Source organism: Zosterops lateralis, assembly GCF_965231275.1.
Source record: "Zosterops lateralis genome assembly, chromosome: 3".
NCBI classification, from domain to species: domain Eukaryota; kingdom Metazoa; phylum Chordata; class Aves; order Passeriformes; family Zosteropidae; genus Zosterops; species Zosterops lateralis.
Genome location: NC_139764.1, coordinates 67,976,428 through 67,991,718, shown reverse-complemented (window position 1 = coordinate 67,991,718; position 15,291 = coordinate 67,976,428). Strand labels below are relative to the sequence as shown.

Genomic DNA, 15,291 nt, shown 5'->3' with positions numbered 1-15,291 from the left:
CAAAAATAGCCTAGCATGCTTTTAAGAACAACTCTAATTCACAGGATTCCAACCCATACAGCTGTGTGGGAGGAAAAGAGAGGAGTTTTCTTTTCATACATTCAACACATATTAGGAAAAAAGTTCAGAAGTTAACCAAGTGAATCAACATGTTTGTTTGCATGTGGCTTTCTACAGAAGGGACAGTGATGGACAAAGACCAGTGTAATCCCTTAAGAATGAGATGCTGGCTAAAAATGAACAGCATGGGAGTTGTTGAGGATAGTTACAGAATCAGTGATGAGCCCACCAGCGACCCATGGCCACATGTGTCCGTGACACACTTCTAACCACACCAGCTGGTACAATCCACAGGGCCAGATGCTTTTGGTGCAGACAAACCTCAGGCTGCCTCCAAACAGATTGCTGCTCATGTGGACTGCAAAGGGAGCTTCACAGTGGTGGAAAACAGGAAAAAAACACAGATGGGGGTAAAGACGGGCATGATGTATATTCTGGCACTCTGGTTAACAGCTCAAATTTATGCCTGAAGAGAGATCCAGCCAACAATAAATATGTAGGAGAGAAAATTAGGTCTTCTCCAAAAGAACTGCTTTGAAAAATGCCTGGCCCACACGTGATCATGCAAAGGGATAATGCAGCATGAAAGAGATAAAAAAAAATTAGGTCTCCTAAGAAAGACTTAGTTACTTAAAGAAAAACGTGTTACTTAAAAAGTGATCACGATTTTAAAAGGAAGGTGTGGAGGTCGTAGAAGACTTTACCGAGGCCTTTCCTCGCCATCCGCAGAAAGCAGCTGCTGCCTCCACCAACAGCAGAATAAAAGGTGCCGAAGAAAGTGACCTATTTTTCCCGCGAGGGAGCAGGAGCTCGGTGCCTGTGGCGGGGCAGAGGTGGCACAGCCAGCAGCGGGCACTCACCCGCGGGGCCTCTCCGGGCTGCTGCGAGCGCAGGGAGGGAGGAAGGGCTCGCCGGCACCGCTCCCCGCCGGCAGCGGGGCAGCCACGCTGACCCGGGACACAGCGGGCACAGCGGGCAGCCCTGTCCCCTGGCTGTCCCCTGCTCCCAGGGCTCGCCCAGGGTCACGGCGCACAGAGCCCGGCACTCAGGGTGGAGGAAGCCTCGCAGCGGCCCCTGCACCGCCGGGAGCGCCCAATGGCACAAAAGCTGCTTTGTCTGCTCCAGCACGGCCCTAGCGGACACCTGGAGCTGATCCAGCCTGAAAACTGCAGGTACTCCAGCGGACACAGCACAGAGCTAATAAACACATGCCAGTTAAGATCCAGCTTTCCCTTTCTCTGTTCCCCCTCCTCCCCTTCTCTTTCAAAGGAAGATAACTGAGCTCAGCAGCTCAGGAAAAAACGAAGGACCCCCTGCCTGAATCCTAAAGTTCCTACATACACTTTAGGATGCACCTGAAATGGCATTTATACTGTATTGCAGGAAGACTAAACCTCTGCTGCTAAGTTTCTGAAATCCTATTCATTTATGTTATCCCAGCTTGAGTGCCTGCCTGTGGTGTTTGTAACTGACTTAGTTTAATCTAAGCAGATTTAGCACTAATAACCAGAGCTCACTAATGCATATTGCAATTATGTAGCACACTGGGAAATCCTGTCCCCCAAGCAAAAACATTGCTGCCTCCCAGTAGTGGAAGCAACTAATACTAATCTAAAAAGATCCCCAGATGTTTCAGACCCTGCTCCCTTCCATTCACAAGTATTCTATAGCATTCAAGGAGGCAAAGCCTAGGCAGCATGTTCTATTCCAGTTTTAATGATTTATGGATTTAATTCAGGATTCCCAGTAACACTTCCACTGAACTTTCACATTTGTCCTCCATCCATCCTCTCTGCAGAGAACGCTCTTCGTTGGAAACAGCTGCTCCCCACTTGCTCTTTATGAAACATATGAGATAACAAAAATGTTTAAAGGGGATTTTTGCCTTAGAACAAAATTACTTTTCTGTCTGTCATAAATGAAAGGAAGTGAGTCTGAGGGGAAGAATTATGCAGTAACAAGCTCCAAAGGTTGCAGAAGTAAACTGGTGGATTTAAGACTGCTTCTCTGTGACCTCAAGTATTTCCCTTTTATTTTTTAGCTGTTTCATGTGATGCATCCTGGTTGGTTACTTACTGCATTTGTGTGTCTGATGACTGATGGGAGAGCTGACATCAATTTCGATCTCTGCTAAGCCTAGTGTTCCATCACTGCAGAAAATCTGGCACTCATGCTCCCTGGACCATAAACAGAACAGCACCACATAAAAAGCACTGGTACACACACAGTACCAGTGTGTGTGCTCACTTTTGGGGGAAAAAAAAAAAAAAAAAAAAAAAAGGCAGCTCAGTTTTGTTGAAAACCATTAGCAAAATATCTCAGTGCTGGAGTGCTGGTCAGCTTTGTGTCTAATCTGCACTTCTAGCACAGATTAAATCAACTCTGCGTTGTGTCTGCTGGACAATTCAACAAAAATGCCATTCTCAACCCACACTTGATCCTTAACAACAGGGAAAAAGGCCATCAACACAGAAGTTCAGGTCTAATATTAATGATCATACAGCTTGAAGGGCAAGGACTAGATTAAATCCACTAAACTTTGAGTACTTTGCCAAGACATCTAAAATCAGCAGTCACCTTATCCCAGACTTCCACCATAATAAAAGGAAAGCTATACCTACCTCCAGAATGCTGTTTAGCTTAGCTGATTTTCCACCTGAATGTGCTTGCCTCTCCCTGCTGACTACTAGCAGGGCCCTCAGGCAATAACTCAGTACTACAGTCAGACAGTAAAGTCTGGAAATGAGCATGGGGTAACACAGCATCTCTCCTAACTTTTATAGGAACATGAAAAGCTGAGAAGAAAAAAAATCATGTAAACCTCTATCTTGCATTAATGCCAGGTAAGTATAATTTGAAATATATTGCAAAGAACACTCAGAAAATAAGAAGCAACAGTAGTCGAGAGAAATCTTCTCTCTGTATGTGTGATTTGTCTCTAAGGGGCATGTTCTTGTTCTGCCATAGAGCAGTGCTGCTGAACAAAACCTGAGAGCACCTCTCTCTCAGAGGATCTGGGTCTTTACAGCTCAAAAAACTCAACTGAAATATAAACCCACCGAAATTAACCAAAACCACTCCCTTTGACTAGAGGGCACCCTGCCTCCCTGCAGGTGTTACCTGCCCTGTACCTTGCTATCCACCCTTTGTAAACCCACAGCAGCAAAATCACAGGAATAAACCGCACTAGTTCAAGGGAGAGGAAGCCTTTCAATACACCTCTAACCTAAAGCTGCCTCCCAGGACAGCAAGTACAGTTTTATTAGGCAGCTCTACATGGTGACCTGTGTGAAACGAGCTCCAGATCCCAATGACTGTTCTCCCAAAGCACCTGTGTGCTGATGGCCTGATGCACTCCGAGGACTGACTTCCCTCATCCTCCTAGGAAACAGAATGTTTTTTTAGCAGGGAAACAGGCTGCATGTGTGGTTTTGGTACCTATGAAAGCACTTGTTCTGTGAAGAGTGAAAACTTCACTCTCAAGTGCTGTAAACATCATAAACATTGCAAACATTTCAAAGTAAAGCCACAGCTGCCTTTATCACTATGTCACCCCTGAGTTTTGAGCAAACACACTCTCATATAGAAATATACTGTTTCATCCCAAAGATAGTTAATGAAGTTTTGTAAGTAATGCTGCTGAAATCCCAGGCAGTTATGCAAGTCATCACTACTCAGGGAAGATGCTGTAGGCCTCTCAGCTTACCTCTTTGATTTCCATCTTTCTCTACATGAACTACCACTCACAACTTACCATCAGGCAATTTGTTTTCATACCAATATTAGAAAGACAAAGGAAAATAAAGACCCTCATGGAGAAAGGCTTTTTTCCCTAAAAATAAAGTTTGCAGAAGCACATCAACATATGATAAACACACCTGAACAAAGTTTATATTTTAGAAGATAACCTTGCTGCAGCCTGTGTTGTATTTCTAGGGCTTTTTGAAGCTACTTGCCGTGAAACAATTTCCTTTCTTTTAAAGAGAACACTTACCCAAGTGAATAGAGACGGCATTGCTTGCTTCTGATTCGATGGATGAGGCTAAACCTCTCATCAAGACAGATTGACCAGGGCTTTTTTGTGGTTTCAGAGTACCCTTTCAAGCTGTTCAGGTTCATGTGTTCACATGAAATCTGTTGAAATCAAAGGATATTTCATTTTAAGACAGGACTTTTAATTTGTTTTTAATTTGCCTTCTGGGGGAGAAGTAGAAAAAATAAAAATGCTCATTGGTTTACTTTAAGTCTTATTGTCAATCTGAGACACGGCTACAAAGATTTGATGATTTTTTTTTCCTTGTTTGTCTGTTCCGCTTGGTGAAATTTAAGGCTTACATAATTCCCCAGAGAGCAATGCACTTTGAAAAGCAAATAATTAAGCATTAGTACTATACCCAAATTCATTTTTTTCCACGAGGAAAAAATGTTTCAGCATTCAACATGTTTATTTTTTTTTTTTCTTTTCAAACCTTGGAGTGGATTCTGCATCCCGAATAATGTTAAAATCAAGACTGTAATTACAAAGTTGCAGTGTCTCTGCAATGTGTACCTTACCCAGAGTGTCCTAGATCTCAGCTCCAGAAGGGATTTAATTATTACCCCAACACATGCCCTCTCCAACAACAAAGGGATTTAAGCAAGTGCGTAACTAAACAGAGGAATCATGGCATGTGTGTCTATGCTGAGCTGGCTTGGACATCTAGAGTCTAAAGCCAGGATAAAAAGCTGCAAAAGAAGAGATAGAGACCCTGCAGGTAGGAACACCCTAAGTCAAAGCCCTTGCACAGAACAAGAAAGCAAAGACTGAAAATGCACTGGTTTCATCAGAAACCTGGACATGTCAAAAATCACTGAGGGGTGAAGTCAGCTTTGCCAGCATCTGAGCAGCAGCCTGGAACAGCCAAACCCACAGTGACTGAGCCAGCAAAGCCACGGCCCTCTGAGTGTCACCTTACACAGGAATCCCTGCCTGCAGCACCAGCTCTGCCTGGCCATCCAGCAGCTCAGGCCAGCCTTTCACCCCCAGGCCACCACATTCCACTCCACCTTCCTCCTCCAAATCCACTCTGGAAAAGGCAGGCACAGAGCTGGAGAGTGTTGCACCCTTTCCAGAACACAGGAGCCAGAGCACAGCAGTTGATGGAGAGGAGGTTCAATTGGTGTGGCTCTCACCACAGCAGTGATAAGGAGGCAAGGGGAAGCAGAAGGAAGTGCCAAAGCTGTGACTACTTCTGCCCAGGAAAGGCTGCACTGCTCTGCACCAGCATCATCATACACAGCTTGTTTTTAAAGGGCTACTCAACTCATGCAGCCCAGCCATCAAAGCCAGGAGTTGCAGGGCACACGTTGCTACCTTATCCAGATAAGAAAGCAAAGACTGAGAAGAGCTGCAGGAACCCAGCTGAGCCATGATGAAAAGTTGTTCTTTAGGCCCAGTACCAACCCTAGCTGCAGGAATGGGAGCTGGCACTGCCAGAAAGGCAGCAACTAAAATGGTGGAAAGGACAAAATCAGCTTAAATATCAGTCCAGAACCGACTGTTCTCATCTTGCTCCTTTCCTTCCTCTACAGCAGAATTCAGTTCTCAGTCTTAGTCAAACTAAAAAGCACAGCTCTGGTCCCACCTGGAACCACAGAAATGAAATAATTTTACACAGAGGTGAGAGTAAAACCTGGAACCCTGTCTTTAATGTGGCAGGCACTCTCCACCATGTACCTTATAATAAGTAAATAAAACTCTCATTCTTTAACAAATGTATGCTCTGAAAGATCATTACCCAGAGCTTTACATTCAAAGAGCTGCACACTGCATCACCACCTCCCTGCTCCTGCTTGGCTCACAATTCCCGTGGAAAATTCATAAAAGAAAATACAGCATCTCTTCATGCTGTTCCCAGGATTCACTAAGTTTTAAGCAATGATTTACACTGCCCCACACTACCCATTTCCCTTCAGTCACATAACAATCAAGGAATAAATGGCACTGCAATAATAAGCACTAATTTAAGACACAGAATAATATACTCTCTATAGAAAACTAAGATTCTGCAAAGCTGCCACTTAATTGACTCATGGCATTATGAGCAATTACAACAGAGCTTGAAGCAATTTTAACAGCTCTTGCTACTGAATAGCTCTTGCTATCAAAAAACAACAACAACAACTTTAAAAAAAATCAAACCCTGAACCTGCCTTTAGCACCATCATCTGTCTGTTGCACAATTTACTGATGCACTGAGCTCACATCTTGTTGTGGGCTTTTGCTTGCTCCTCTCTTACAAACAACAGCACAAGAGAGATGCTTCATGGAATACTAGCACTGAAAATGCTTTTTCTGGCCACACCTTGACCTTGCTGACATGACACCTTCCTGCTCCAGCAGTTTGAGCAATTATATGCTAAATGCATGGGGCTGAATTGCTCAGCAAACAAGGAAAATGGCATCCCAGGCATATCTACATAAGCAGGATGCCATTTTCAGAAGTGTTCATACTAGTCATGGTGTTATCCCATCAGTTACTCATCTTGTAACATCTGCCAGGTCAGGAACAGGGATTCTTCTCATTTTTTGTTTTCACTTATGTTTATTCCCCCAACCAGGGTCAGTTACTCTGGGAATGAAACTTCTTGCTGAGTGTGTCAAAAGCAATAAACTCTCTGTTAATTGATGTCCTTGTAGGCTTTGACCCAACTAGTGGAGTTTAGCAGCATCTGCCACTGTTTATTAAGTCACTGAGATGAAGGATGTTTTCAAACTTAATACGTCTGCCACAGTCTAAACTTCTGTACAACAAAACCAGCAGCTCTACACACATCTCTTGCTGTCCCCACATGCATCATCTTGCCTCCTGCCCTCTCAGTGCTGGCATGAGTAGCAGCAGAGATGCCATTTTATTGAGAATCGAGCCAGGGGTACCTACAAGCTGGAGAATACATGAATACCCTGCTATCCTCTTTTTTAGAGGTGTTTGAAATTAATCTCAGCCTTGAAAGCACTGCATCAACAAAGAATTTCATGTGTGAATGACATTTCAGTGATGTTGGCACCTGGGGCCTTTTGCTGTTCTTCCATGTAAGTAATGATGCTGTCAGCTCTGTATTCAAGGGTCAACTGCTGATAGACCTGGGTACCAAAAGCAGCTGCCCTGTTGGAATTGTGAGCATCCAGCACCTTTTCAATTTTTTTATTACAGGAAATGCACACACAGATGCTGTTGTGCATAAATGATGCCTCTGTTAAGAAATGATGGCCCAATTTCCATGTGTGCGGAATACTGGAAGTATCCATCAACACAGTCTAGGTTTGGAAATGCCATGTTTTAAAAAGCTCATAAACCCACTAATTTCCTCAGCCATCGTTTTTGTCCTGAAAATATCAAGATTCTGTTGGTATCATTGAAAAAACTTGTCCAAGTTAGGGTCTGATGCCTTGTTCTCATTTTACTGGGAACCTCAAATGCCTCCTTTTGAAGTAAAATGAGCCTGGTTATCATATTATTATTGAGAGGTGGGGTGGTTACATACACTCTCTTGATACAGAGTGCTCTGTATTTTTCAATCTGAGAGGGAGAGAGGGGAGAGAGAAACAACACATCTAGAATTTCAGCCATATCATACTCCTGTCAGGACACAATCCCATTTGGAAATAAATAACATGGAAATAATGCATTCTTTCTAACCTGTATTTTGACCTTTATATTCATGTTGACCATCAGTACTAGGTTAAGCAACTTTAGAAATAAATCAGTTTTTAAAAAAGTTTGGTGTAAGGTTAATTCCTCAGATATGAGGGAACAATCTGTGCCAGGCAAAGTGTTTTCTAAATGGAGTCTGAAACAAAAAACCTACCTGAGAAGTGCTAATGTACTTTAGGAACCTTGAGGCCTCATAGTTGAGGGAAGGGGTTGGACTTGCCCATGGTTGTAGTTCAATGTGCCATCTTACACTCTGTAAAACAAAGCAAAATATAAGAACACCTTAAAGGCAGTGCAAGCATAAATTACAAGGGCTAATAAACTAAGGACATTTAGTTTCAAACTAAAAGAGTTTCCTGGGGGCTTGTCTACACATGAAAAACATTTCAGGATAAAGCAGGCTTCAACTACAATGAAAAAGCATCTAACTATGATTTACAATGATAAGCTTTGAAAGCAGATATAGGTAATTCAAAAAGAAAGTGCTCCTCATCCAGGATACATGTGTTAACCTAGTTATTCTAGGACACCCCAATAAGCTGTGAGAAATGCACAAAGAAAACTAAGATCCAAATAACCAAATCCTACAGCAAAACATCTGAAAAAAGTGATATAATTTTAGTTTCATATCTATCAGGTATCTCTGCTTGAATGTCCACTGAAACAAGAACTTGGACTGCAAACACTAATCACCAAAGGAAACCCCTGCAAGCAGCCTGTTTTCTTTTTTAAGATCTAGACTTTATTGAAAAACAAGCCTCTTGTGGGCTTTGAGAAAAGTCCTCTTCCACTCCCACACTTGCCTGACAGATATACCAGAATTCTTTGTTTCCCTGAAAAAAATGTAAGTGTGGCTGCCCGTAGCCCTACCACTTCTCATTTTCATAGCCCCAAGGAAGTAGCTTTGGTGGGTGTTTTCTGAGCTGCCTCAGCTCTGAACCTCGGGGATCCTGTCAGCTTTTCCAGAAACACTTCCCACATAGACAGAGTGGGACAGAAGAGGTCTTTCAGACACGTGCTTGCAGAGCAACGGGGGCTCTGTGCTCCCATCTGCGCCACCTTCTCCAAATTCTGCCCGCTGTCACGCCGGGAAGTTTAGACTTGTCATCTCCTGCCCTCAAGTAGATAAAAATACAAGCACGGTGTTAAGTTGTACTAAATCAAGATTGATTCCTCGTGGCTTTTCATCTTCAGGCGCCATAACTCACTTCTGCAGTTGGGCAGGTAGTATCAAGCTTCCCTTTAATCATCCTCAATTAACTGAGCTTCCATAATTGACAGCATGGGGTTTCTCCCTCAAAGGCTCATGCTGGCATTCAATAAAACACAATCAGAAACCCCACTTGGGATTCCCACATGACTGTATTTCCAACAAAACCCTGGAAAACACATAGGAGACAGCAATTAGCTGGAGAGGCTGGAGGCAGACGAGTGAGGTGAGGCACTGAGCCCCAGACAGGACTGCTCTGTGGCACCAGGAGAAGAGCCAGCACAGTGACAGCAGGGATCCTCTGATGCCAGAGAGAAATGCAGGAAAGACAAGGTAAAATTAGAAAAGATTATTAAAGAAGACCACCAGACCAGATGCTGTTTGCCTTGAGCTGCTATCATGAATTGATATTTTTGCAGCCTAAGTAAACATAGTCTACAGTGAATGTGAGCCAGGAGGTCTGTATGAGCTTTATTGCTCCTTTAGGGGTTATTTTTCAGATTTATTGTGAGTTTTGGGTTGGGTTTTTTTGTTTGGGTTTTTTGGGGGGTTTTTTTGTTTTGTTTGTTTTGGTTTGTTTTTTTTTTACTGTAAAGAGATGCTGAAAAGGATATTGAGGGAGGTTTTTTCTCCCCCAGAAACAGACAAAAGTAGTATTTCTCACCCTGAAACCTCCTGCCTGCAGCAAACTTGGACTCCTATACTCTGCACAGCATGAGCCTGGAAGCAAGCTAGCAAGCCAGCTCTGCAGCAGCATGTCCCCCTGACCTATGCTTGCAGCAGGCAATCTGCAAACAGCGAACAGCAGGAGAATAGGTGCACACCAGGGAGGGAAATGCGTGTAATCTTTCAGAATGAGTCACAGTTCACACGGCTGAATAACGTTTGCAATGACAGGAATGCTGCTGTTTCAACAGGCTTGAAAGCTGAAATGAAAATGAAGACTGACAATCGTTTTCAGGGAAAAAAAAAAAAAAAAGAAAAGAAAAGAAAAAACCCAAACAACAAAAAACAACCAAACAAAAAAAACCCAACCCAAACCAAAAAAACTCCCACCAACCACCCAGATACCTACACATCTGTGCCCAGTTATTCTGAGATCTATTTGTGTGAGAAGTAGCTCATTAAGTAGAGGAATTGCAGGGTGGCCATTGTGGACTATTCAGCAAGAATTCCTTCTGCACAGACTTGACAGGGAAGAAAAAAAAATCTCTATAATGAACCACATGAATGATGTTCCTTTTCAGCAGAGTGCAATGTCCAAGAGCCACTGCAGCTTACACTGGGGTTCTTAAAATCTTAAAGACCATAAACTGCCTTCTCACTGACTCCAAATTATTGATAAACACGTGAAAATGTAATAAAGACCCCAGTGACTTACTAATGCAATGTCACTAAAAAATAGGGGTGGGGGAAAGGAAAAAACAGAAAGAGATCAAGCTTTTGTACAGTTCTTTATATTTAGGAGCACTGCACAAATGCTACTTTTGTGACAGAAATCAGATTCAAGGCTCCTGTTTGACAGCAATGCTTTTTAACAGCTTCTCAAACTTCACACTTGGTCCCTGCTCCTTAGGAAGCAACAGCCTATTTCCATTCACTAACAAACACACAGGGAAGTCCTGTTCCTAACACTTCCTAAACATCCCTACAGGGTGCCCCAAAAGCTGCCTTACAATAAGATGCACAGACAATGGATGGGGGTGAAAATCCAACACATCTCTCGGACCGTGTGCACCTCCCCAGAAGGCAACTCACAAATGTCAGTGATGTGTTTTGGGTATGTTCAGGAATACAAAATATCCTCCTGAAGGTACATTGGTAGCATTTGTTTATGGTTTTCCAGGTAATTTTCAGCCTGATTCATAGTGTTTCCATGTAAGCCTTCTCAAATAAACTCTACAGATGCTTTGAGAAAATCAGGTTTATCCCTGATAAAAAACAATCCTTATTTGAGGAGTTTTCCCTTCTCTTGACTTTGCAATTTTATTTACTCAGAGTGAACCTGACTGTGGCCTCATGATTTGGATTTTGTCACCTGTATGGTGAAAATCTCTAGGATGACAGAGAGCAGGTCCCTGTGGCTGCTGAACAAACAGGCTGAGGAGCAGCTCCTTTCACAGAGGGCTTTCCAGTAAGAGGAGCAGAGGGGCAATTACAGCCCAGATTACACAGCTCTGGGTATGGAATTCAGACAGACCCTCCCAAGGTTGCCCAGGAGGAGCCAGAAAATGGCTTCAGACAATCTGCACTTTTGCCTATCACCATGAGTGTGCTGTCTCCCTAGGGTAAGGACTCATCCAACCAGACACCATGACTCTGCTTCCCAAACATCAACATATCCATATTCCACAATATAAAGATGACAGTACCTGGAAAGTTACAATACCGCTTAAAAAAACCAAACCTCAACATCCTAAAGTATCCCTCTGTATATAGCTTCACTTACAGACACATTAACTGAAATTAGCATTGTAAGAAAAATCAATCTTCAGCAAGACTTTATCACAAGCACTGGCCAGACACGGACTTCAGCTACTCCTGAAGGGTAATGGATATCCAGAAACTGCTATTCAGAGTGCTGTCTCAATTTTCACCACATGAGAACCACAGAGAAAAGAAAATCTTAAAGCAATGCCACTGCTTTGTTAGGAAAACTAGGACACATTTGAAGGTCTGATTTTTCTTCCAGGTACTTCACACATAAGGATAAGGACTGATGTTTCTTTCAGACCAATCTGACAATAATCTGCAGAGACTTCTATCTGGAGATCACTTTTTCCTAGATTTTTTTTCCCTCATAGCCATTTGTGATAGTCACTTGATAATCCCTTAATAACCTGTAGTATATATGTGATATACTTTTAAAGGATTGTTATTTAAAATTGATCCTAAAAATCTGAAATCATAATATAAAATTTAAATCAAAATGTGCAATGGGCTCATAAACCAGCAGATCTAAAATTGTAGGTCTGCCAAGTGTTTGGCTTTTCTAGCCTAAACTTACAGACAAATCATTAAATTCTTTCCAAACCAATTCTAGTTTTAGTGCACTAATTCAAAAATCCCAACCCCTTCCTTCCCTTCTGCTTACATTTGAAAGGGAATTAGTAAGTTTTTCATGTTTCCATCTTTTTTAATTCAGTAGCTGTTTTCTCTCCTTTTTAATCTCCTTCCTTTTTAGCAGCCAATTAAAATACAGAAACTTATTAGGCATTTTTGTAAACAAAATTCGGGAATCCCATTGCCCTGCCAAGCAGTCTGTTGCTTCCAAAGAAGAAACATAAGACTTGTCAATGTATACACAGATGTCTTAAGCAAATCCTCCGATTAAATCGTGCAACAATTTAATTTTTTACATCTGAGGCAGGACCAAATGTGAGTGGAAATCATTTGTGGCAATAAATTCCATCAAGAACCGTAAATATTTGCTAGCCATAGAAACACATCTTCATTATTCTGCCGTACCCTGTGTACAACCACACTCAGAAGAAAAGAACATGTTCATGGGTGAAATTTTGCTGGGGTCCTAAAGTTTGAAAGGCAATGCATGGGATTCAGATTCAGAATGCAAAACTTCAAACATCTACATGGAAAATTTATTAGATTGCATTCCTGAAGGCTTGCCCTTGTGAGAACAGATTGTCCCCAAATACAATTTACAGAGCTTGGACATAATTTTATTTGTGGTCTGTCCCAAGCACCTGTGGCCTTAAGCATATCAGTTTGTTGTGGTCTTACTGTTTGGGGTTTTTCCTTTAATTCAGGAGTACCCTAAATAGTGGAAGCTGTGTGCTGCAGCCCACACAAGCCCTGGCTTTGCAGGACACGCCAACGCCTCAGGAGGGACACGCCACCAGTGCAAACCCTGCTGAGGGGAGTGGGAGGGCTGCTGAGGGTGGAGACAGCCAAACCTGGCACACTGCTCCTCTAGCTGACAGCACAGAGCAGCTCCAGCAGCAAAGAATCCCTCGTGAACGCCCACGTCCAGTTTCAGAGGCAATTAGCTGGGTGACTCCCAGGGAGAGCCAGGAGGAAAGAAACACTGGTGCATGCAGACAGCCATCAAGGAAGCTCCCACAGTGGGCTGGGGAGCTAAGTTATTTGACAGGACAGATGAGACAGACAGGATCTTTAAGGGAATGATTCATCTCACTAGAGAGTAGATATATAAAATATGTAAGGTGAGTCAAGCACTGGAAAAGTCCATGTCTCTCCATGACCTGCAAAGGAAGCCTGAAGGATGGGCTCAGGAACACTTACACCACAGACCCTCAACATCACAGAAGAGGAATCCCAGACCAGACACTCACACACCCAATGGTGCAGAAAAACATGCATTTTAGAGGGCTGAGCCTACTCTTCAGCTTTGAGCCTAAAGCAACATTTAGCCTAAAGCAACATTTATTCTTCAGCAGGGTTGAATAATTCCAAATGTTTTATGTTTGGAGCAGCAGTATGTGGCACAAGTAAAACAAACTCCACCTCAAAGCAGAGGCAAGAGTAGGAAAGAACAAGTGTGCCTTCAGCCTTGGCACAGACCTCCTTGAGAAAGGTCAGTTCATACAGTCCCCTTTAGCTAAATGTAACAAGCACCATGAGGGCTCAGAAAACACACATTCGTAAAAACCTGCTACCTTACATCACTAATTTAGGAGTAGCAGGAACACACACAGGCTCAGTAAGTTGTAACTTAAAACGCAGGCTTACAAAGCGACTGACTCACATTTAAAGCTTTGAGTGAATTAATTTCCAACACATCTGGCTTTATCTGAACCGTTTCTTTCTTTTCTCTTTCACATTATTATTACTTTCTTTTTTTCTGTGCAGTTTGGCTTTCTTAAACATATGAGGTTTTCTCTTAAGAAACCAAAGTGCAAAACTTGCTAGTACACTCCTCCTCTGCATGTGTGTGCCTGTATTGAGAGGAAAGCAGTGGGTTCCCTCTGAGGCATCAGGCACTGAGGAAATCACAAGGAAAAGCAGCTGACACCTAGTCCTGCAGCCACCTAAACTGAGAATTTCCACTCCAACAGTGAAACTTCCACACATTGCCCAAAGTTCACAATGAATTGAAAAAAAAAATAATACAGAAAAGCTTTTTATTTCTCCATATTTCTACTTTTCTGAATTTATCTAAGGCAGAGACATCTCTGACACCACTGCACGCACACACACAGCTTTCTCTATACCCAGTCACCAGAGGACTGCTCTGTCCTCTGCAGGCACCACATTGGTGCAGCACAATGAGCAGGCCACAAAGGGAGTCCCTCCCACAGGCAAACTCCAGAGATGAAAAATCTGCAGTGTGTTACAGAATCACAGAATGGCCTGGATTGGAAAGGACCTTTAAATATCACCCAGTACAACCCACTTCCATGGGACACACATTCCAATAGGTCAGGTTGCCCAAACTGAACAGTATCTCCCCCAGTACACACCCCTGATGGACACCACTTGTTACTGGTTTGTCATTTAGACATTGAGCCACTGACTGTGATCAACTCCTTATCCATCTATCAGTCCATCCATCAAATCAATGTCTTTCCAATTCAGAGACCGCCATGTTGTCTGTGCCTAAGCAACTCCCTGTCCTCAGCAAGTTTTAACGTGTCTTCCAGGAGGATCCACTTCATGATCTTATCCAAAGATTTGATGTTGGAACAATAGGCTGAGGAACAATAGCTTTGTGCCAAGATAAGCATGCAACGTGTCACACATACAGTCCAGCTTTCCCACAAAGGAAGGCTGCTCAGGAAATAAATCTTGCCTGTGGAAACCAGTGCTGTGATAAGAGTGCTTTCTGCATTAATGAGTGTGTGTCTTAAATTTAAATGGGTTTCCAACATGATCTGTGTATGAAGAATTCTGTGTCTGTATATGTGTGTTTTATTTTATGGAAGAGGGAATGTCTAGGATGCACTTAAGTCTCCCCTAGCTCCTCACTCTCTGTGCATCATCTTTTCCAAGTCTCTACAGCACAAGCACACACTTGTCTGCCTGGGAGAAGGATGTCAGTGCTGCAAGAGTCAACTTAGGAAGCTCCAAACATCACCCAGAGAGCTCTACTTAAAAGCAGTTTATCAGCACTTGCTTCACAAGGCTGCAGTTTGCACTAGTAAGTAAAACTCTTAGACTTAGCAGGGAAAAGGAAAAAAAAAAAAAAAGCTTTACATTGAAATGAAGAAAACTATTTTCTGACTTCAATTCTCATTAGAAAAGCCTTTGAGTCACTGCATGGTAATTGAAACTAAGAGTCTTTACTCTTGTAGAGCAAATCAGTCTGAACATGAATACATTAAAAAAAAAACTCAAAAGACACCAAGC

General features: G+C 42.7%; 1 protein-coding gene across 5 annotated transcripts in view; it reads right to left on the bottom strand.

Annotated features, from left to right (window-relative positions):
- METTL24 (methyltransferase like 24) overlaps positions 1 to 15,291 on the bottom strand; it is a gene marked incomplete at its 5' end in the record, with an annotated part of 53,082 nt that overhangs the window by 17,594 nt on the left and 20,197 nt on the right. For 2 of the 5 annotated variants that reach the window (XM_083856594.1, XM_083856593.1), the window contains 2 exons: positions 4,055 to 4,194; positions 7,909 to 8,007. In XM_083856594.1, coding sequence (XP_083712720.1) covers positions 4,055 to 4,179 — 125 coding nt within the window. Of the gene's footprint in view, positions 1 to 4,054; positions 4,195 to 4,299; positions 4,586 to 4,609; positions 4,646 to 7,908; positions 8,008 to 15,291 lie in introns of those variants that run through there. The other 3 variants (XM_083856597.1, XM_083856596.1, XM_083856595.1) reach the window with 3 other exon arrangements.